Here is a 24,791-nt window from a genome sequence, read left to right on the forward strand (position 1 = left end):
TGAATGTAAATCTGACAAGTCATCCGGCGTATTTGGTTTTGTTATAATAGCATCAGAATTCTGAAAGCCTTATCGCATGCAGTTTCCCTGCAGATCACGTTGAGGCTGTGGAAGGAATTTTAAAAATAATAATAATAATAATAAGCCGGTAGGCGGACATGGGTAGTCGACTACCCAATAGAACCTGACGCGATGGGCCCGTTTGATGGGGAATGACCTGAGGATTAAGCACAAGAACATTTATGATTCTAGCTTCAAGGGTTAATGCTGCAGATTGTTTTTTCGTTAAAATACCCCCACATTTAGAGGTTTTTTGGCCATTGCTTGGCAACGGAGGGGTCCATAGCAACGGTTCTTTCTCACACATAACTAGGACATACCATGAACCTACCATACCAGTTTCATGTATATCTGACTCATAGTATCTGAGATATAACGAACTTCGTTTTTTTTATTGTTTTCGACCAGGGTTCATTCAAAGTCTATCTTCTCCGACAGTTTTCATAGGATCCGGCTGGAAGATTTTGACAATATGGCTGAATGTACTGCACACAGTCGCTTGTGGCCCGATTTTTGATTTTCGAAAAAATACATTTTTTATGATTTTTCAAAAATTTCAAAGTGCAGTTGCTAGGCAACGGTGGTGTCCATAGCAACGATTTTTATTTGCACACAAACTAGGTCATGGTATGAACCTACCAACCAAGTTTCATTGAAATCGCCATTGTATTAACGGAGCACTGGACCGAACAGAGGGACAGACAGACAGACAGACAGACAAACATATCGACGGAAATACTGATAATAAGGGTAGATCAAATTTCAAATTTTTTTTTTGAAAAAAATGTTTTTTTTCGACTGGATCGACTACCCAATAATAATAAAGTGCTCCTCCCACAGCACATTATACATGGCACCACCACTCCAAGAAGCCACATTCACACAAGCTATGAAGATCTATGGGTAGTGCCACAATGTACCTGCTTAGTGCCATGGCCAACCTGTGTGACAGGGTATGTCAGCATAGATCCTCCAAGACCCACATGCCAGTCCAGCCCATCCTTAAGTTCCTTAAAGACAGAAGCCTGACCAAGGCAGCGAAAAAAAAAAAACATTCAATCTATTGTTTAACAGCTACTAACTGAAACAAAATCAAATTTTGAAAAAAACCTGTTACTCACTATTTATCAGTATATATTTCATATTCACACAATATTTAGCAAAGCTTCAGAGCTTTCCTAAAACAATTCAGCCAATACTCCAAAACTTAATTCGACATCTTACCTGATATGGGAAGAGATCAGGAAAAGCATATACATGCGAGGGTGGTTCAAGGTTTATCTTGTACAATAAAGAGTCCATCGGTAAAAAGTAAAAGTTCAAAACCGATTATTTTATTTTATTTTTAAAAATATTGTCCACCCTAAGAAAGTTATGCAGTAAGTCACATTAATGCTGGGAAAATAAATTTGGGTAAAACAAAGTCATAAGTGCTGTGGAAGATTCACAGCATTAAGTTCCTGCTGAAAGAGAACAACAAAAAAAAACAGCTGAAATCCACAGGTGACTGAACAATCTGGTCATGGGAAATATAAATAAATAAATAAATAACTCAATAAAATGGCAGTTGGGATTATGCATTATTCATCCGCAATATAAAAAAATATTAAGCACAGCCATCCAAACAAATGACACAAAGTATTATTCTGCCTATTTTGAAATAAACAGTAAATAACACACTTAACCTCAGTCTGCACTTCATCCGTACATCACAAACATCATCTTCAGAGGCCTGATTAAGTCCATAGGGTGAAATTTTAATGAAACCAATGATGCGTTGGCATGGACAATGCATATCTATTACAAAAAGGAAAGTGTGTGTGTGTCCATGTTCGTCCGTCACGCTGTCAAGCACTCTTGACAATATAAACTACATTCAGGGTAATTGTCGTAGAGGATTGTTGAGGAACTGGTGTCCCTATAAGTTGACAGAGCTACATTTTGCATTGAACGCAGACCTTTTGCTTTGATAAGGGGAATGCTCCCCAAATGTTCCGACAGGTTCCAACTCAATAATGTCAAAATTAACAACAAAAAGGCAAATAAAATCTATTATATAATGGAAACTTGTGATTACCCAAGCAGGACATCTTGGTACCTGGTCATCACTCCCAGCAGTTTTAAAGTGGCAGTTCGAGTTACACTACCGTTCAAAAGTTTGAGAACACCCCCACTTTCCAAGTTTTCGCTAAATTTAAAGCAGTTTAATGTTTCAATGTACTCTGAAATTAAAGCATAGAACAAATAAACAATTGCAGATAAAAAATAAATCATGGAATCGTTTTGTTGAACAAAATTTAATCTAAATTTTTGACTCATCAAAGTAGCCACCTTTTGCAGATATAAAAGCCAAACATACTCGTGGCATTCTTTCTACAATGGAAATCAAATATTGTTTGGAAAGTTCTTCCCAACACTGTTGCAGAAGTTCCCACAAATGTGTTGCACTTGTAGGTTGCTTTGCTTTCACCCTTCTGTCCAGTTCATCCCAAACCAGCTCGATGGGGTTTAAGTCTGGAGACTGTGCTGGCCATTCCATGATTTGAAGCCTTCCGTCTTGTTCTTTTCTTCTAAGGTAGTTCTGAAATAGCCTGGAGGTATGTTTTGGGTCGTTATCTTGCTGTAGGATGAACCCCTGACCAACGAGGCGTAGACCAGAGGGCATTGCATGGTGCTGCAAAATGCTATGGTAGCCATTTTGTTTCAGGGTGCCAGTCACCCTGTGCAAGTCGCCAAATCTGGATCCAGCAAAAGAGCCTCAGATCATCATGCTTCCTCCTCATGTTTGACAGTTGATGTCACACACTGAGGAACCATCCTTTTGCTTACTTGACGGCGTACAAAAACCCTGTGTGATGAACCGAAGATTTCAAATTTTGATTCATCGGTCCATAAGACCTTCTTCCAGTTTGCAGTAGTCCACTGGTGGTGCTTCATGGCCCAGGCAAACCTCTGTCTTATTTTGCCATCTTAGCAATGGCTTTCTTACTGCCACTCGACCTGTCAAACCTGCAGCAAGAAATCTTCTCTTCACAGTTGAAACTGAGACTTCCTTACTTCGACCAGTGTAAAGCTGTGCTTGAAGCTGCTGTCCTGTGAGCCACCTATCATGCAAGCTGTTGACTCTCAGAAACTTGTCTTCTGATTGCATTGTGGCTTTGGGTCTGCCAGACCTCTTCCTGTCAGAGTTTCCTCCAGTTTACAAGTGCCTTTTGATGGTGTAGGAAACTGTACTCAATGACACCTTGGCTTTTATGCAATTTCTCTGAAGGAAAGACCTACACTTTTAAGGGTTGTAATGGTCTGTCTGTCTTTCTTTGTTAATAGTCTTTTTCTCGCCATTATGACAGCATACATTTCTTCCTGCAGTGCAATATTGTCCAAATAATGCTTCAGAGGGTGTAGCAACACAGTCTGTTCCAACACTGCATTTATACAGACAGAGGGTTTGTAACTAACTAACAAAAGTTGGGACACCTACAGGAATTGTTTACATCAACTTTCAAGGCTTAATTTACTTCCATTGCTGCAGAACAGCTGCAGTTGCTAACACATTACTTGTTCCCTGAAAAGGGCCTTTTTAACAACTCTGAAATTTACATTATTTCTCAGTTTTTGGTAACCTCAACTTTTTTTGAACCTCTGGCAGTTTATCGCTTAGCTTTGTACCATTTCAGGTTATTCACTGGACTTGAACTGTTTAAATTTCAGTAAAAACTGAACAATGGGGGTGTTCTAAAACTTGAAAAATGCGGGTGTTCTAAAACTTTTGACTGGTAGTGTATGTCTGTTATTAAATTTGTAACACACGAGTACTGTACACAAACACCGCACAAAACAAGTCCTGGCGAGGGTCTGCAATCTCTGAATGTTCTATTTTTTTTTTTTGCAGTCCCGACATGTAGCCAACTTCTAACACACATTTCTCCGAACCTTTTCTGTTCATACTGTTGTGGTGCCGGGTTTGGTGGCGAGGACGACCGCTAGATGAAGCAGTCGGGCCGTCTCCCACCGAACACCGGAATTGAAATGTCGTCACCCCGGATAACTCCGGAGTCGACGGGTCGCTTAAAGGACCGTGGTCGCCAATATTTCGATGGCATGAGGTAGGGTCCACTTGTCTATTCCAATTTACCTAAGTAATCACGCCGTCTAACTACTGGGGAAGCCACACCCTCGGCCGGCTTTGTCCGAACCGAGTCGCTGTTTCCGACTCGGGTCCGGCGTAACCGAGCGGGAGTTACCAAAGCCACGCCGGTCCAAATAACAACTTACGGCACAATCGGCCTTCCTGACTCTCAAGCCCGATCCATGCGAGGCCAATGGTAGAAACGACAGGCAACGAGCTGGTACATTTAACAGGGGTTTATTTACAATAGGGAGGGAGACACAGAGTAGACTTATTCCGAATATACAGGCAGTGTACAATGAGCATTCAACACTTATACAATTCCTACTTATAGGACGGCACCACCGCAGACACACACATACCAAAAGAAAATGGACCCGGATTGTCTTTATTTCGACCCTCGCAGCCAAGGGGATAGACAGGCTGGAGGTCAGAGTTTGGTCGCTACCTGGCCGCCTTGTGCGGTTTGGCCCGCGACTACAGGTGTGAAACTCGGGGTCGTCGGCGAGCCCAGATACGGTATAGCGGAGTCCAGGCGGGGGGCCAGGGTCGCTCCTCACAGAGTGTCAGCGGAGACTCCCGGCTCGGACTCCGGGTTAATGCTCGACAAAATGAGATGGAAGTCGACGGCTGTGGAATAGTCAGAGGACCAGCTTGAGACACGGCAGCGACGACCACCAATGACGCACACCAAGAGCAATTGCGACCCCTTTCTCCTCCGACAATTCCAACCAACTCCAGCCAACACTCAGGGAAGCCCGGCGATTCTTATCCCTCCCCCGGGCGGGGTGGGGTGATCGGACCTCTGAGGTAATCTTTGCCCTGATTGGACAGGGTTTTGTGGGGTGATGTGCTGGCCATCCGTGATTGGACAGGGGGGAACCCCCTCCTTTCCTGGGTGGAGTCGGTGTTCTGAGGTGAGGAAACCTCCGCTCACGTCCGTGGTCGAACGCACGTGGGCAATGGTGTTGATGGTGCGAAGAAGTGAAGGATTGATTTGTTGGCGTTGGGTATTGCAAAAATCTAACTAGAAAGAAACTTCGCAGTGCACACATGTAATTCCCTTTCGACATAGGGAGGAATCTAATTATACACATACTTATTGAAATAACTAAGCTTAGGGACTGCTGTCTGTTTGTGTGCAAATGGCTTCCAGATTCATAACAATACTTCCAAAATCTTCACATTATGTGTTCCATGTATTTACGAAGGTGATAGCAGATTCAAAAAAATCGAATATAGATAGAATTTCCAAAGAGGGAATCGATGACGTCACAATCAGCAGCGTTCGGCGGCAAACCAACGGCCGGGTCCCATACGACGTGCTTTACTTAACCAACTCCATGAGTTCAAGACGTTTGTTCAACTCAGCATTTACGACTTTTATCCTGCCATGTTGTTAATCTGTTGATGGAGGAAATATAGAAACGATGAATATGTCAAATTGTTTGTGTTACTCATCTGGCACTGTGTGTCAAAGCCAACAATCTAAAGAGACCAGTCTCATACGCTACCATGTGCACCCAGACACGCTACCAATATGAACTGAGCTGTGAACACAGCGGCGGATGAACTAAGAGGATGAATGCGGCGCAAAACATTCAAAAGAACTACCGTAACCGAGTATTGTGATCCGTCCTGTCCCCAAATACCCGTCGTAGACAGGTATCTGCTAGTGTAGCCAATGTCGTTAGTGGATGTCCAGAATGCACCCGAGAGCATCTAAAATCACAAAGCTTCCAGGGTTTTTAAGCAGGCCCTGGACCACACACTTAGTGGCTTCATGTGCACAGTATCTGGGAGAGTATGTACCATTCCATTGATTCCTGGACCTCCCCCGCCCCACCACGACACTTTAAAAAAAAAATCCTGGATCCACCCCTAAGTATAGATACTCGTACTGTTGGACCGCACTATTCACGGGAGTTACGTTCCTGAAAAATGCCGCGAATGTCAGGATCCATGAATGTTGGGGCATGATATTTTACCCTCGCCAGAGGAGAGGGTATTGCATTTGGGTCCGTTTATTACTTACGAAATCTAAAGATTTAAAGATTTCGTAAGTATATTGATGACTTTCGTCCTCTGTTTGTGTGTTTGTGTGTTTGTTTGTAGGCACGATAACTTAAGAACGGAAGAAGCTACCAATGTCAAATTACACCACATGATTCACGAGGGTGATGGCTCGCGCTGATTAGATTTTGATCAAAATCGGTCAAAGGTCAAGGTCACAGTGAGGTCAAACATTCGATTTTTGATGGTTTGGTACAGAATCATCGAAGAAACTTCTGGTTTGCATCGCTACCTTCTCTGGAGACAGCTTTTATTAGACAAGGTCAGAGGTCAAGTTGACGATTTCGTAAGTACCAGTCTATGACTGCTTGTTTGTTACTTGGCGAAATCTTCGATTTTGTCAAGTATGTTGGTCTGTTCTGTTTGTTGGTTTGTTTGTTTGTTTGTCCGGTCGCTAAAGCCCAAACGGCTGGACCAGTCATTCTTAAATTTTTACACTTGATAGGCAATCCACCTGAGACGGTCCGCGTCCAAACCCCGTATTAATCGGACTAAAGGTCACGACGTGACGTCACACAACGTGAAAACACATTTTTGGACATAACTCAGTGACCGGAATAACTCAGTCGCTATGACTTCCGGTTGACGCCAAATTAAACTTCATTCAAATATCTAAATGATTACTCAATCCATCTTATTACAAATTACGCATAGTTTTCGCAAGCGTATGACGTCAAAGTTTTGCCTATTGACGTCATTTAAAAATATATTTACGCTCGTGTGCAGCCGAAACTACTGAAGCAATCGTTCTCAAATTTTAACATGTGATAGCCAATCTTGCTGAAATAGTCTGGGATCAAATCATGTCATAATCGCACTTAACGTCACGATGTTACGTCAAAAAAAGGTGAAAACAAGCTTTTGAACATAACTCAGTAACCGGAAGTCATAGCGACTTCCTGTTGACGCCAAAACAAACTTCAATGGAATATCTAAATGTTATAAAATGCATGTTGGTACTAATTATGCACAGTTTTCGCAAGCGTATGACGTCAAAATTTTCAGCTATTGACGTGATTAAAAAAAAATTCTATTCGTTCTACAGGTCACAATTCTTAACCGATTTGGATGAAATTTTAACAGCTGATAGAAATCCACAGTGCAAAAAGATATCTGACTTTTGGTGATGTTCAAGATCAGGATCTGGATTCTGCATCACTTTATATTATCGCCCATTAAAAACCAATGGGGAATTTTGTGAATTACACATGGCTATTTCTCAAACAGTTTTGCACTTATTATATTGAAACTTATAATGTCTATTTATGCATGTAATATTAACATGTGTACAAAGTTTGATCGAAATTGACCCAAGGTCAAGGTCAGGGTCACCCAAAACATGAAAAACACATATAAAATACATATTTTTGTTTTACAACATATTTCAAACCTGATAACGGGATCGTAAAGCTGGTAGAAAAGCAATGTTCCGAGGTATTTTCAAATATTTTCTACGATCAGAATAAAGGCAACAAGCACCGATGATAAGTTGTTGAATGTCACATGGTGGCTTTAAATGAGTTGTGAAAATTTTCAATCTGCTGCCGTTACCATGACAACATGTGCCTGATAATTGTTATTTGTGACTTCGCATCATTTTATTAATATACGAACAAATAAACACCACACATTCCATGACATTACAGCTTGGACCACCACACGAAAAGGTCAACTAATTCGCCAAGTGTCGTGCTAAGCACGATTTTTCATTTGTCTGTTTCTTTGTCCACACAGAACTTGAGTGTTTTTTCTCTGCAACCGCTTGTCAGATTGAGACTAAATTCTCACCCTTATTGTGACGACTCATGTGGAATGTTTCAATGATAATGATGACGTCATCGGTCACGTGGTGTGGCAGCCATATTAGAAAAAAGGAAAAACTTTGGACCTCTGTATCTCCAAAACTGCTCCATGGAAAAAATTGAAACTTGGTACATTTCAAGTACTCCTCAAGGGGAATAAGTATGATTTTTTCAATGATGTCATAGGTGCCTTTGTTATGACATTATAATTGCAAACATAAAATGCTACATCCGATCAGTATGAAAATTTTTGAGGGTCATCTCGGGATAAATTGGTTCACAGAAAAAAAAAATTGATGACATTACCGATGACATGGTTTGACAGCCATATTGGTTTTTTTGTTTGTTTTTTTTTACTTCAAAATCTTCTCTGAAACGGCTGAACAGATCAAGGCAAAACTTTACACCTTGAACCGCCTATCCATGAGGAACAAAACGTTCGCATATATAATGTCATAGGTCACATGGTTTGGCAGCTACATTGGATTTACCCTAAAATCTATTAAAAAATCTTTTCCAGAACGGCGAGACAGATCGAGAGGAAACTTCACACAAATGTTCCTCAAGCCTTGGGGATACCAGGGTGTTCACAACTAATTAATAGGTCACATGGTCTGGCAGCCATATTGGTTTGAACGAAAATCTTTCAATAAATAAATAAAAATCAAGAATAATAATAATAATAAAAACTTTCTCTTGACCCGCTTCATCAATCGATGTGAAACGTCACAGTTATGATCTAGTTGTCACGTGGAATATATGTTTTACATTTCAACATGATCGGAGGCATAGTCTGGCAGCCAGAATTATTTAATATTATAAAATCTGGGTTCAGGGATTTAAATCAAACTTGTAGAAGTTTGTATGATGATGTAATAATGTGGGCGGACGCATATCTGGTGACGTCACAACGTCAAAGAGTGCCCTTCTAGATTAGATATGTCTTTGGAAAACCGATTGAGTATATGTTTTCAGAATTGTGGAAACATGCATTTTTAATTTCAATAATGAGGAAAAAGTACACCTTGCTCGATGAGATTCCATTGTCGGCATGAAATAGTACGATGATAATTATTTTCAAATTACAGGTATACCTCGATTTACGTTGCCCAATTTACGTTGATTTGAAGTTGCGTCATCCATCAATATTTTCCCAGGCTTTGAATTATGGCTCTTTACATAGAAGTTACGTCGTTCAAGCCACGTGCTTTGGTTTTTTCCGTCGCCAATTTTGCTGAACCGCCCGGTCTTACACCGAGCCGTTGAGATCTTTAATGTTATCAAGCTCGCAGGCATGCACACAGCCACACATGGTTTGCCATTTCAAGACGTGTCGGCATTGAAGTGCAATGGAGGTTTTGTACAGTGCTACATCACACTTCAATGACAACACGGCAAACCGTGCTGCTCTGTGCAGGCCGATAGCCTTCGTACAGTGTTTCCCGATCGGAAAAGTGGAAATATCGTGTTGGAAGCTCAAAATTATCGTACATTGTCAAATCTTTGCATTATGATAACAATTTACTCACCAATTTTATTTAACCTCTGTCACACTTAAATGACGATGTATCAACGACAACCCGTGTGGGCTGTGCCATGCCTGTGTGCGTGCCGGCAAAGGCAAGAGCTTCATGGATGGAAGAACATTTCTGCATTCTGTACCCCGTGCTCTTGTCAGGTTGTACCTGTACCTGTCATCCTGCAAGTAATATTCCAGTGTGGAATGTAAACTTAGACCAATTGGATGGCACCGCAGTCGAACACTACGCGGCCCTGGCCATTGTTCATACTGTATTAACATTCTTTGTTATTGTCCATGTAAAACATGGAAATTTTTCTTCCACTGGCAATTCAAATTCAATTGACTGGGCGGCTCAGCAAAATTGGTGACGGAAAAAGCCAAAGCACATGACTTGAATGATGTAACTTTGGTGTAAAGTGTACTGTATTTTATTCTGCATTTGCGCTGTTCAGATGTAGTGTCCTTCCAAAATCTTCATCATGAGTTCTAATCGTGATTGTGGTGATAGGAGTGAGCGAGCCTGTTGCTAAGGAAGTGCGTAAAACTGTAAATCTGGAGGTGAAATTGGATGTTATATGCAGAATGGCGAGTGGTGATTATGTTGTCGATGTTGTTCGGCACTTTGGTTTGCCTCCACCAACCGTACATACAATTTATAAAAATGCAGAACAAATTCCTGAACATGCTAAATGCACTACACCATTAACATGCAAGTTAATTATGAAGTAAAGGAGCTCCTGCATGGAAAAGATGGAACGTATGCTGGCCATGTGGATTTAGGACCTCACTAGAACAAGGAAACCTGTGAGTCAAGCCATCATACAGCAGAAAGCTAAAAGTCTGTATGATGGCTTAGAAAAGGAGAGCGGGAGTTCAGTTTCCATTGCAATGGCTAAAGAGACCTTTATTGCAAGCCGTAGCTGGTTTGATAAGTTTAAGTGTGTGTAAGGCAAGATGGCCTTGAGGCACGCACCGTTAAGCCGGGTGCCCCGTCTGCTAGCATTAGTTGATGGATGTTAAAGATCCTCATGGTGTCTTACACAAAGATTAGGAGAGTCATCCCAAACACCCTAAACAGATTACAAATCCCTGCCTGGACTATGAGAAGTAAGCCGTCCATCCTTCTTCATCTGATCATAACTCACTCTCACTCTCTCCCCCTTTTCTCTCCCACCACCACAGCATATTTTACTGCATTGTACTTTCATAAAATTATTTCATTTCAATTTTTTACTGTCAAAATATGTGTTAGATTGAGTGTCTAAATTATCTGTTTAAACCCAAAAGGTAATGTCATAGGTGAAAATTACAATGTCTTCCTCCTCACCTCCCACACAGCCTTATTTCAGAACTATTTGTTATGGAAAAAAATGATTTGATTAAAGTCATTTTGATTCAAGTCGCAGTTTTCAAGAGCACATCCTGGATGTAAATCGAGGTAAATGTGTACATACATTAGCTTACCTTATCAATTGGAGTTCCCTGTGCAATGATGGGGGTCATCCTACAGCTGTTGTCCTCAATTGTGTATGTTCCACTGTCGCTCCCTGCACCCCTCAAACTTTGTCCAACGTCCCCATCAGGTGGCGTACGATGATCGGCACACACAGAGTCAATTTTGGTCACCGAGCCAGTGCCAATGGGATCACAACCAGCCGTGGAATAGGCAGTGACATGTGTGGTCAATACGGAAGCAGCAACAGGGTTCATTGCAGGTCTCATCTGCAAAATTGCAGAGTCAGCTTTATCGTGCTGTCCGAGCTTGGCCCATAATGACTGCAGAGATTCACCAGGAGAGGCATCAGGGTCGGTGCCTGGAGAAAACGAGTTTGAGCGCCGTTTACGAGGAGTCTCATTGTCAACAAAGAATTCTATGGTGAAGGCCTCTGCACAGGCATCAGGTTCTGCATCACGTGGCCTTTGGCGGGCCTGCTGCTCGAGCCGGTACTTGGCAAGTGTATTGCGGAGTGAACCACCCTTCCCAGTGTTTGTCCTTCCACCAACTTCATCTTCACGATCACTCTGCGTTCCATCATCATGTTTGCTGCCTTTGTGAACAAGCACCCAAATAAACAATGGTTATCAGGGAGATAATGAAATCTCAACAAATTTATTATTTGTAAAATGTAACCCTTAATATATGAAATGCAACATTGGAGAAGAAAATCTGGATTAAACTGCAGGCCAAGGCATATTTCATGTTTTTACATTAAAAAAAAGCCAATTATACTGTGATATACATTAAGTGGTCAGGTTTATAAACATCAACTAATGCATTTCAGAGTTAGTGATAAGCTTGGCAAGGATTTTGTCATTTTATCAATTTATGCTTGCATAAAATGTCATAACGACTGGAAAACAAAGTATGAGGTATACACATCAATATGACCCTGTGGGGGAAAAATTTATATTAATGTATTTTAAATTGTAACAAATGGAGTTTCAGAAATGTAACTTTTATGCTGCAAATTGAATTGGCTGTCATTTCTGGCCAAAAGACTTTTGCCCTAAATGATAAGAAATGTGTTGTTCTGGAGCAGAGTGACCGAGCTGATAAAGGAACCTTTGCTTAGAAAATGTACGAAGTGGCTTTTTGTCTAAAAGACACGTCTACAGTCTGGGTGAATATCCCCCAACCTCTCTCTCATAGAAGTATAAAATGTTTTGAAAGGCACATTGTTCTCAGTGCGAGCATGTGAGGAAGTATAGTTTCTCAGTGGCTTGTACTCCTTGGAACTGACCAAGTACCAAGTTAGAATAAAACTCTCTGATGTAATGTAGAAGTGAATTGAATCGGGTTGGTCTAACTGTGAACTAAAGTAAGAATAAATGAAATAGAACCAAATAATATTGCAATCAAATGGGGATTCTTAAGTTCATTGTACAAGGGTGAGAAGTGTATGGTGTATAATTAGGAAATAAATTGTTTCACAAGGAAGGACTTGTGTGGACATCAGTTTTATTAGTGTCGATAGGGTTTTTTGTAGGATTTTATAATCAAATCGGACAAACGTTAAACTCTGTCTGAAGTAAAATAGGATTCCACAATCGGCCAGTTAGAATCCTTCAGGAGGAAAACAATCACAACAAGGTGGGTTTTAAAAAATCCACGTCACCCCCCCCCGCCCCACAAAAAAAAACACCAACCAAACTTTTGACTATTGCATCCTCCATAAATGAAGTAGAGCAAGTCAACATGGTTAAAGGTAGATAACTTATGAGGCTAAAGTGGCTGAATCACCAAGGCAAGCGAGTGGTTAATATAGTAAACACCAAGCAAAATAGATAAAACTGCGATTTAAAAATAGAAACACTTACTCTTTGCTGCCTGACAGTGCTGTGAAGTCTCCCCGTGACAACTGCTCACTTCCCCCGGCCTTCTGCTCATCTTCCGTGTGTACGTGGATGCAGATTTACTTTGGGACAACCACTCGGCAACCCTGCTCTGAGCTGACTGCGAACCAGCCACAGTATGCTCTTTGCGAAGGAGACGACCTGTGCCACTACTAGCAGGTACGTGATCTCTCATGGTCACTTTTCCTGGGATACGCTCATCAAACTCAATGGTGAAGGCCTGCCCTGGAATGCTTGTGGCATGAGCCAAGGATTCTTTATTGTTCTGTCCACAAGGGAATTAACTTGTCAAAAACATGTTTCAATACCACATAGAATAAGGCATGAAATAGTACATTTTGCCTTGAAGAAATTCACAAAATAAGACAGTCATCTAACGTGGTTCGGTGAAGTCTTATCGCGATTTATGGCCACGAAGCATGAGAACTCATGAAGAAGAAAGGGACAAAGACACAACAAACAAACAAATTTGGACAAGACGTGTCAATTGAACACTTTGTTGTCTGGTTCTAGGAACAGCACCGATATCAACAAAAAGGTTAGGCTGGTAAAATGTTTGAAAAACTTAATCTTGCATCTAAAGACCCCAAAAGATCATATTTGCAAATGGGATCCAAATCAGGTAGCTCGATTCAACATGGTGGCCGCTTTTTCAAGGTTGCATTTTGTTCTGAAAGGTTAATTCTGAAAGGTTTAAATGTATTACTAACTAAAAGGCCTTGGTAGATTGAGATTTGATCCACAATCCTTACGATAACTCACGAACCGGTGTGTGTGTGTGTGTGTGTGTGTGTGTGTGTGTGTGTGTGTGTGTGTGTGTGTGTGTGTGTGTGTGTGTGTGTGTGTGTGTGTGTGTGTGTGTGTGTGTGTGTGTGTGTGTGTGTGTGTGTGTGTGTGTGTCACGTTACTCCTCCAACAATTCTGGGCTGATTACATCCAGACTTGCTACATAGGATCAGCATGACCCAAATTAATGTATGGGAGTGTTTTTATCTTTGCTGGTGGTTTTGGAGGGGAGGAGGGAGGGACGCAAATTCTCGATGTAAATGTGTATCATGAAGCGCCGCCTCCAGGTGGGGGAGAGGGAGTGGGTATTACAAGTCTCCACCATTTACAATACAGTATTCCTGTCCCCACGTTTTCCAGTGTAGTGAGGTGTTTTGAATTATAAGCCGTAGGTATGTTTTTTCTTCATGTACGTAACCCGGGTTTTAATTTTTTTTTGCCTATACAGAGTTGCCGATACACTGCCCAAATAAAGGTATGCGTCAGAAGAACGTGTCGCATACTTGGAACAAGATCGCCCGTCGGGCGGCTACTCTACGAGATATTATAAACTGTAACTTTTATTCCACACCATTGCCAAAGCAGCATGGGATAAAGGAAAACACCTTGCTGTTGGGGTGTGATTTCAGGGGGTATTTCTAAAATAAATTTAAATAAGTTATGAGATTTTATTTGTATGACATGGGTGTACATGATACAAAGAGAAATATAGGAGTGTGTTAATGTATTTGAAATACCATTAAAGTTACACATAGACAATGGGCAAGGCAACGACAATTTATTGCTTCAGCACTCAAAGCTAAATAATAACTCGAGAGTTCAGAGAACACCTCACCCGACGCAGTATTCAAGTATATAATTCAACTTAAATAAAATAATGATTTTAAAGGTCGTATAAATTTTTTTTTTTTGAAGTTCAGCACCGCTGATGGAGTCTTGTATAACACATGTCCGCGTACTGCAAAACTGAAGGTTTATGGAAGCGTTAAGGTGATTTGTGTTCTAAAGTGTTCAAGTGTACACTACCAGTCAAAGGTTTTGGAACACCCCCATTTTTCCAGTTTTTACTGAAATTAAAGCAGTTTAATGTTTCAATGTACTCTGAAATTAAAGCATAGAACAAATAAACAATTGCTGATAAAAATAAATCATGGAATCGTTTTGTTGAACAAAATTTAATCTAAATTTTTGACTCATCTAAGTAGCCACCTTTTGCAGATATCACAGCTGAACATACTCGTGGCATTCTTTCTACAATGGAAATCAAATATTGTTTGGAAAGTTCTTCCCAACACTGTTGCAGAAGTTCCCACAAATGTGTTGCATTTGAAGGTTGCTTTGCTTTCACCCTTCTGTCCAGTTCATCCCAAAACCAGCTCGATGGGGTTTAAGTCTGGAGACTGTGTTGGCCATTCCATGATTTGAAGCCCAACGTCTTGTTCTTTTCTTCGAAGGTAATTCTGACATAGCCTGGAGGTGGTATGTTTTGGGTTGATAGCTTGCTGTAGGATGAACCCCTGACCAACGAGGCGTAGACCAGAGGGTATTGCATGGCACTGCAAAATGCTGCGGTAGCCCTTTTGGTTCAGGGTGTCAGTCACTCTGTACAAGTCGCCGAATCTGGATCCAGCAAAAGAGCCCCAGATAATCACACTTCCTCCTCCATGTTTGACAGTTGGTGCCACACACTGAGGAACCATCCTTTTGCCTACTAGACGGCGTACAAAAACCCTGCGTGATGAACCGAAGATTTCAAATTTTGATTCATCGGTCCATAAGGCCTTCTTCCAGTTTGCAGTGTCCACTGGCGGTGCTTCATGGCCCAGACAAGCCTCTTTTTCTTATTTTGCCACTTAGCAATGGCTTTCTTACTGCCACTCGACCTATCAAAACTGTAGCTCAAAGTCTTCTCTTCACAGTTGAAACTGAGCTTCCTTACTTCAACCAGTGTTAAGCTGTGCTTGAAGCTGCTATCCTGTGAGCCGCCTATCAGGCAAGCTGTTGAGTCTCAAAAACTTGTCTTCTGATTGTGTTGTGGCTTTGGGTCTGCCAGACCTCTTCCTGTCAGAGTTTCCTCCAGTTTCCAAGTGCCTTTTGATGGTGTAGGAAACTATACTCAATGACACCTTGGCTTCCTTTGCAATTTCTCTGAAGGAAAGACCTACACTTTTAAGGGTTATAATGGTCTGTCTGTCTTCCTTTGTCAATTGTCTTTTTCTCGCCATTATGACAGCATATATGTCTTCCTGCAGTGCAATATTGTCCAAATAATGTTTCAGAGGGTGTAGCAACACAGTCTGTTCCAACACTGCATTTATACAGACAGAGAGTTTGTAACTAATCAACAAAAGTTGGGACACCTGTAGGATTTGTTTGCATCAACTTTCAAGGCTTAATTTACTTCCATTGCTGCAGAACAGCTGCAGTTGCTAACACATTACTTGTTCCCTGAAAAGGGCCTTTTTTAACGACTCTGAAATTGACATTATTTCTCAGTTTTTGGTAACCTAAACTTTTTTTTAACCTCTGGAAGTTTACCGCTGAGCTTTGTACCATTTCAGGTTATTCACTGGACTTTAACTGTTTAAATTTCAGTAAAAACTGAAAAATGTGGGTGTTCTAAAACTTTTGACCGGTAGTGTATAATTAAATTTAAATGAATTAAAGATTGTAAAGGTCATATAAAACAATTAATTAAGGAATTTTACCTCCATTGACGCAGTGCCTATTGCACCACCTTATTTAACACATAACATTCGCTCTCCGTGTCTGTTTGTGTTCTTTATGATGTCCTTAAAAAAAAAAGTCAATTTCCTGTTCGCAATGGTTTTTATTTTTGTTTGACTGCTAGGCAGACAGACGAGGAAAAAAATGATCTCACTGCTCTCTGCACACATGCTATCGGGTCAAATTGTCAAATTCAGAGCCAAAGTACTACTAAACTACTTATTTGGATTCTGATTCATGTTCTCATTTGTGTTCAAAATGTAACATTCAATTGGAATCAAGTTGTTCCTCGATCATAAACTGACGTTTGTGTATAGAAAGAAGTGAACCAATTGCCTCACCCTGCTTTTCACTTTACATACATGTGGTAATAACAGTCAGTGGTACAGATGCATGTCATTGTACAAAACAATTATTATTATAAATAAAAAAGTCAGACATAAAAGGAAATGAGCCACAAAGCTGAAAATGTATAAAAACGTGGATCAGATGTATACATTCTACTCTATAAAATAAGGCATGCGTGTGCGTGTTCGTGTGTGTATGTGAAAAATCACAGAAAGAAAAAAAAACAAAAAACAACATGGCTGGGCCAATCTCCATCAAATTTTGCGGTCAGGCCATAGGCACAAAAAACACCCTCCCCCACCCATCCCCACAAGAGTGGGGAGTGTACTTGTGATTTTCACTTGTATGGCTGAGCCAATATCCACTAAATTTTGCATATGTGTTGGGTTCCCAGAGGGCATGGTCATTTACTATGATTCTTCAGTGAGAGTTTAAACACACTGGGTGGTTGCCCACATGTTCCACTGTCTACTACAATGAGAGATATTCTTAGCATTATATTTTTGTGGATATTTTTTGTTGTTGATTTTTAGCAGAATATTTCATCTGTTGTGCATTTTATAGAACTGATTTCGAACCATTTTTTGTACCTTTTGTAGTACTAGGACCAATTTGTACAGCAGTACATTTTCTGTAACCAGGGACCTGTTTGAGGGAGGTTGTCCTGCTTTTATGTATGCTGTGAGAGGCGGTATAATTGACATATAGACAATAGACAGGAAAATGTAATTCATACGTGTTCTCTATGCGAATCAGGCAAGGCACCATGCAAGGTGAGGATGGGGTGGGACCAGATTGGTTTTAGCTGTGTCTATGTCCTGTATATGGCTTTTTTAAAAACCTCCCCACTGCCCACGATTGTACGAGAGAGGGGTGCCATGACGACAGACGGTCCGTTTCATATCACCATGGCGGCAACTGCGTGCTGCAAGATTGGCGGAGCCGTGCTGAGAGCAAGATAAGCTGAGGTGCTGTGGGCATGGCCACGGGGTTGGTGATAAAAGGGGCTGCGCCCAGGGCAGTAGTCAGTTTAGTTATAACAAGTAAGAGTTAGAGAAGAAGGCCAGTGAGCAAGCTGAAGACAGAGACAGTAAAAGGGTGGTCCTCTCTGTCTCTCCCTCGTCTCTGTCTCTATCTTCCCCCCCCCTTTTCCTCTCTCTCTCCCTCTCCCCCCTCCCTCTCTCTCTCCTCCCTCTCTCCCCCATCCTCCCTCTCTCCCCCTCCTCCTCTCTCCCCCTCCTCCTCTCTCCCCTCCTCCTCTCTCTCCCCCTTCTCTCTCTCTCCCCTACCCCCTCCTCCCCCTTCTCCTCTCCCTCTCCCCCACTCCTCCCTCTCTTCCCCCTCCTCTCTCTCTCCCCCACTCCTCCCTCTCCCCCTACTCCTCTCTCTCTCCCTCCTCTCCCTCTCCCTCCTCTCCCTCTCCCTCCTCTCCCTCTACTCCTCTCTCTCTCCCTCCTCTCCCTCTACCTCTTCCCCCTCCCTCTCTCTCCCCTCCCTCTTTCTCTGCCCCTCCTCTCCCTCTACCCCCTCCTCTCCCTCTTTCCCCCCTCCTCCCTCTCTCCCCCTCCTCCCTCTCTCCCCCTCCTCTTCTCCTCCCCCTCCCTCCCCCTCCTCTCTCCCTCCCCCTCCTCTCCCTCCCTCCTCCCTCTCCCCTTCTCCCTCACCCTCTCTCACTCTGGGACTGTGGGGACTGTGGGGACCTATGCTGGCCATGCAGCTCGCTCTGGACACCTATCCAGCAAAACCTGCTTCCATCCCCATATCATTAAAGACCATGCCTGCTCCCTGCTCCCCCCCCCCACCATATGAGTGAACGAGGCTGTATGCTTGTGGTACCTTTAGACCTATGCTTCTGAAAGTGTATCTTTCCATGTATTCATACGATGCAGTCTGTCTTTTATCTCAGGATTCTTCGTTCATGTTGTCTTGTGGTTGCTTTCAATAAATCTGTTGCTTTCTTAAAAATACGCGTCACATGATTACAGTCTTATCACATGTGCGCAAACCCTTTGGGCCTTGTTTTTGATAAATCCGTGGGGTAGATAAACATTTATGAAGCAAATTTGTTTTAAGAGACTGGTGAGATTGAGATCTCAACCAGATGGGGGTGGGGGGAAGCGACGTTGTCTGCTCGAATGCGATTTCCTTTGATTCAGCCATTCGTGAAGTACATTGCTGAGACGTGGAGGGTTCGCATTAGCAGAACCCATCAACGTAACAGTAGATAAGCCTGGGTGAAGGTGAGTGGTGAGTATGTTCACATAAAAATCGTGGAAGAAATCTATAAAGACAAAAGAGAAAGTAAAAAGTTGATATCTGCATGCAATTTGTGAAGCAAATTGAACATCAGTGTCAAAAATATCAGATTACTTTACAACATGAAGCTCCACTGCAACACTAACCAGCTCTTTCTGATTTGTTCCTGGGTCTTTGGTAGGCAGTTCGTTTCTATCTGTTGTTTCACCAGCAGACACCTCTTCAGCCACTGGCACCTGCAGGTCTTTGGTCGGGATTTCAAAATAACTTGGCTCTCGACGGAGGATGCAGGGGCCAATAACTTCCTTCGGTTGCACATAAGCAGCCTCAGAGTCCTTAGATAAGTCATCTTTTGTAGGACATGGAATAACACACATGCAGCAGACACTTTAATTGGATCAACATAAATACTCCATTTCCAATTATTATTAGCACAAATTAATTTATGTTTTTGTTTTCACCCGTTTGTCATTTGTCTGTGGGCAGGATATCTCAAAAGGTTGTGGACGGATTTGGACGAAAATTGGTGGACAGGTTGGGTGTGTGACAAGGACGAAGTGATTAGATTTCGGTGAAGATCCGAATCTGATAACTCTTTTCATTACCTCCACCATCAAAGGTAGACGGAGGTTATGTTTTCACCCATGTCTGTAAGTCTGTCTGTTTGTTTGTATGTCAATCATCTAAAAGGTCACAATTTTAAAGTGATCTTCACAAAACTTGACCAAATGTTAGACTTTGCCAGAAGCAAGAAGCCTATTGATTGAGGTTGAAAGGTCAAAAGGTCAACATGGGCAAAAAGGTCAATAAAAGCCAAATTTCTAAAATCCTCAGTTTTCATCTGATTGACTTGAAGTATGAAGTGGATTTGCATATCAGGTCAATGAATTCAACCACCAATTATTTTTGAGGTCAAATTTGTTTTCGGGATTTCACAAGTATCGTGCTCTGCATGACGGCTTCTTGTTTTTTTGTTTGTCTGTGAACAGGATATTTCAAAAGGTTGTTGACGGACTTGAGACGGAATTTGGTGGAGAACTTGGGTGTGTGACAAGGAGGAAATGATTAGATTTTGGTTAAGATCCCAATCCAGATGAAATAATGTTTTAAAGGGGAACCCAAACGCTCAGACCACCTTGACGATAATCTATCTCTTGATACCCTACAAAGTAGATGTGATGTGACTTTTTCTTATTTCCGACTTATAAAGTTGGTAAATTTGCAATTAAATGTCAAAAGCAGTGATGTCACAACAGGAAGTTGACCGTCATATCCGTACTGTCTCCGGGTTGCATCACAATACTGCTATGGCTGTGGAAATTCGCAAACCACCATTCAGGTCCCGTAGGTGAGATAACTCTAAGTACATGTGTAGTTAGCCCCAAACCCGTTGTTTAGAGGGAATTTATGTGATTCATTCGGGCTGCGACGCTTTGAGATAGCCGTTTTTCTGTTCTATCTTTATTTTGAACCAACCACGTCTCAACCGCCATAACCATCAAACCACCACCAAAAACCCTCCACCACCCTCTCCTCTCTCCTTCTACGACCATTCCCGCACCACCTGTGAACACTGAGCGTCGGGCTGTCTTGGGCTCGTTCAAGATACGCACCGAGCCGCGAGTGCAAATAGCGGCCTTTCCGAGGGAGAATTCAGATCAAGAATGCTACACGCCCAATCAGCAAGCGCGGAGCGGCTTGGCCCTGCCTCCAGGCGCGTCCGTGTGAAATCGAAATATGCAAATTCTAGGATCAGGGGAAGTTCACGCCCACTTTTCCTCCATCCAATGGGCAAGTGTGGCTCCGCCCCCGAGCTCATCCTGATCCGGAAATTTGCATATTGTTTCTCCTGCCGGCCTATAAAATGCCGAGCGCAAGGCGAATCGTGGCAGAGAGTTGTGAGAGAGAGAGTTGTGAGAGAGAGAGTTGTGAGAGAGAGAGTTGTGAGAGAGAGAGAGAGAGAGAGAGTTGTGAGAGAGAGAGAGAGAGAGAGTTGTGAGAGAGAGTTGTGAGAGAGAGAGAGAGAGAGAGTTGTGAGAGAGAGTTGTGAGAGAGAGAGAGAGTTGTGAGAGAGAGTTGTGAGAGAGAGTTGTGAGAGAGAGAGAGAGTTGTGAGAGAGAGAGAGAGTTGTGAGAGAGAGAGAGAGTTGTGAGAGAGAGAGAGAGTTGTGAGAGAGAGAGAGAGTTGTGAGAGAGAGAGAGAGTTGTGAGAGAGAGAGAGAGTTGTGAGAGAGAGAGAGAGTTGTGAGAGAGAGAGAGAGTTGTGAGAGAGAGAGAGAGAGAGAGAGTTGTGAGAGAGAGTTGTGAGAGAGAGTTGTGAGAGAGAGTTGTGAGAGAGAGTTGTGAGGGAGAGGTGTGAGAGAGAGTTGTGAGAGAGAGTTGTGAGAGAGAGTTGTGAGAGAGAGTTGTGGGAGAGAGTGGTGAGAGAGAGTTGTGAGAGAGAGTTGTGAGAGAGAGTTGTGAGAGAGAGTTGTGAGAGAGACTTGTGAGAGAGAGTCGTGAGAGAGAGTTGTGAGAGAGAGAGAGAGAGTTGTGAGAGAGAGTTGTGAGAGAGAGTTGTGAGAGAGAGTTGTGAGAGAGAGTTGTGAGAGAGTTGTGAGAGAGAGTTGTGAGAGAGAGTTGTGAGAGAGAGTTGTGAGAGAGAGTTGTGAGAGAGAGTTGTGAGAGAGAGATGTGAGAGAGAGTTGTGAGAGAGAGTTGTGAGAGAGAGTTGTGAGAGAGAGTTGTGAGAGAGAGTTGTGAGAGAGAGTTGTGAGAGAGAGTTGTGAGAGAGAGTTGTGAGAGAGAGTTGTGAGAGAGAGTTGTGAGAGAGAGTTGTGAGAGAGAGTTGTGAGAGAGAGTTGTGAGAGAGAGTTGTGAGAGAGAGTTGTGAGAGAGAGTTGTGAGAGAGAGTTGTGAGAGAGAGTTGTGAGAGAGAGTTGTGAGAGAGAGTTGTGAGAGAGAGTTGTGAGAGAGAGTTGTGAGAGAGAGTTGTGAGAGAGAGTTGTGAGAGAGAGTTGTGAGAGAGAGTTGTGAGAGAGAGTTGTGAGAGAGAGTTGTGAGAGAGAGTTGTGAGAGAGAGTTGTGAGAGAGAGTTGTGAGAGAGAGATGTGAGAGAGAGATGTGAGAGAGAGATGTGAGAGAGAGAGAGAGAGAGAGATGTGAGAGAGAGTTGTGAGAGAGAGTTGTGAGAGAGAGTTGTGAGAGAGAGAGAGATGTGAGAGAGAGATGTGAGAGAGAGTTGTGAGAGAGAGAGAGAGAGAGAGAGAGAGAGAGAGAGAGAGAGAGAGAGAGAGAGAGAGAGAGAGAGAGAGAGAGAGAGAGAGAGAGAGAGAGAGAGAGAGAGAGAGAGAGAGAGAGAGAGAGAGAGAGAGAGAGAGAGAGAGAGAGAGAGAGAGAGAGAGAGAGAGAGAGAGAGAGAGAGAGAGAGAGAGAGAGAGAGAGAGAGAGAGAGAGAGAGAGAGAGAGAGAGAGAGAGAGAAAGAGAGAGAGAGAGAGAGAGTTTTGGTGAGAGAGAGAGAGTTTTGGTAAGAGAGTCATTGGGCAGAGTGTGGCAGCGGCAGAGTGTGGCAGAGAGTGGAGTCGGGTGGCGAAGGCGTCGAGTTGGGTTCTGCAGTCGGCTGAGGAGAGTTGGGGGAAGAGGCCAAGGAGCTCGGGTCCGAGGCGAGAAGGACGGTGGTCGGCGACGAGGTCACGGTGTGAGATCGCTCGTCGCGGGACCCAAGCCAGCCAGCCAGCCAGCCAGCCATTCTCCCTCCCCCAGGGCATCAACAATTCCCCCTTTTCCCCCGCGCTGAGATAGTGCAACAAAAGGGGGCCCCATTCCCACCCCACTCCAAATGTCGTGCCAACGAAACCCGCGAAGGAGCACGGAGTCAGGGCACAGCCACGCGGCCACGTCTGCGGCTCGTCCGCCAACGCGTCACGAGGACGCGGGTAGGACCCACCCCGTCTCGCGGACCTGGCCGCTCCTTCAGGTCCCGCGCACATATTGGCCTACAGGCCGTCTGCCCCCATGTCTATGAGGGTGGCTTCTTTCTGTGCTGTGTCACGTGATTGGGTTTTCGTATATCATGCCTCGCCCGCTAGGGGTAGCAGGAGTGTATTTCTGGTCGCGCAATAAAGCGGAGTTGATGCCAGCAAGCTTGCTTCTCGTGTCCCACTGCACCTCGTACACACTAGTTGGCGACGAGGATGGTTGAATACGGACTTGTGCCCATTTTCGTCGGAGACGACTTCGAATTGTTTTCAGAACAATTGGAATGCTATTTCCACGCGAATGATATGGTTGACGAGAGCAAACAGAAGTCGATCTTGCTCGCTTCGCTTTCGGCAGAGCATTATCGACTACTGAGTGATTTGGTGGCACCGAACAGGTCCCAGGATGACGGGCTGTCGTTTCGGGACATTGTGGAGAAAATGAAAGCACACATGGTGCCGGAGAAGTCATTACAGCTCGCTCGATATCAGTTCGATCGCCTCTCGAAAGGGGCAGAGGAACGCGTCGCTGATTTTGTGGCGCGGATTAAGTATTCTTCCGTGGCCTGCAAGTTCACGGCGGAGGAGCGTCCAGCTCGCCTCAGAGATCGTTTTACTGCTGGTTTACAAGATGCGAAGATGGTTTCAGCGGTTTTACGGCTGAAGGGTGAAGCCATTACATTCGACTCGGCAGTCAGCACGGCTGCAGCGGTCGAGCAGACTCGCGGGGATGTTCGAGCCATCACCGGCCACGCGGGGTCGCGAGCACCCTGGGACGCGTGCACGACCTTCGATGCGGGTCGGACGTCGCCGCGCAACCGCGCGTGCGGCGAGGTGACCCCGCGGACGTGTTTGGGATGTGGAGGTCGACACCTGCGCCGTGCGTGCCCGTGTAAAGGCAACGTGTGGTTGAATTGTCACAAGGTGGGTCATTGGCGCGTGTGTGCCGTGAGGCGCCGGCCACTGTTAAGGTCGTGGGCGGCGATGTGCGAGGCGACTCAGGGCGGAACCAGCGGCCGTTGATGGGCCTGTTTTCAATTGGCCCGGCGGCGGCGCGCCCGATAACGGTGGAGGTCGAAGTGAACAAAACGCCGATCACGTTCCAGGTCGATACGGGAGCAGCTGTGTCGCTCATCGGCAAACAGACCGCGCGTAGACTCAACGGCTTGAAGCTTATCAGGTCAAACCTCACGCTGTTCACGTACACCCGCGAGAAGATAACGCCAGTCGGGATGGCAGACGTGTCTGTGCGGTACCAAGGCCAGTTCGCTACGCTTCGGGTGTACGTCGTGCGGGGGAGGGGACCGTCTCTCCTCGGCCGAGATTGGCTGGCCCGCATCAGGCTAGACTGGGCCGCAGTTCACCTTGTGCAACCCGTGCCGAGCCGGTGGGAGGATCAGTTGGAGGAGATTCTTCAAAGACATCAAGGGTTGTTTAGCGACGACCTTGGGAAACTCAAGGGCATGGAGGCAAAACTCTTCTTGAAGGAGGGGGTGGTTCCTCGATTGTGTAAACCGCGTCCGGTGCCGTATGCCCTGCGGGACAAGGTCAAGGGTGAACTGGATAGGCTGGAGGCCTGTGGAGTGATCGAACGGGCGTCGTGCTCAGATTGAGCCACCCCGGTTGTCACGGTGCTGAAACGGAATGGAGACGTCCGATTGTGCGGGGACTTCAAATCCACGGTTAACCCGGGGCTCAGCGTGGAGCAATATCCACTACCGTAAATCGATGAAATATATGCGCGATTGGCGGGGAGCCAATACTTCACGAAGCTAGAC

General features: G+C 43.9%; 1 protein-coding gene across 5 annotated transcripts in view; it reads right to left on the reverse strand.

Annotated features, from left to right (window-relative positions):
* LOC147011871 (centrosomal protein of 170 kDa-like) overlaps positions 1-24,791 on the reverse strand; it is a 139,689-nt gene that overhangs the window by 45,690 nt on the left and 69,208 nt on the right. For 3 of the 5 annotated variants that reach the window (XM_085857350.1, XM_085857348.1, XM_085857351.1), the window contains 4 exons: positions 19,204-19,406; positions 12,905-13,205; positions 11,051-11,634; positions 981-1,085 (listed from right to left, as the gene is read on the reverse strand). In XM_085857350.1, coding sequence (XP_085713476.1) covers positions 981-1,085; positions 11,051-11,634; positions 12,905-13,205; positions 19,204-19,406 — 1,193 coding nt within the window. Of the gene's footprint in view, positions 1-980; positions 1,086-11,050; positions 11,635-12,904; positions 13,206-18,637; positions 19,059-19,203; positions 19,407-24,791 lie in introns of those variants that run through there. The other 2 variants (XM_085857352.1, XM_085857349.1) reach the window with 2 other exon arrangements.

This window comes from Eptatretus burgeri, chromosome 15 (assembly GCF_056783735.1).
Source record: "Eptatretus burgeri isolate ZD-2024b chromosome 15, Ebu_testis_v1, whole genome shotgun sequence".
Lineage (NCBI taxonomy): Eukaryota > Metazoa > Chordata > Myxini > Myxiniformes > Myxinidae > Eptatretus > Eptatretus burgeri.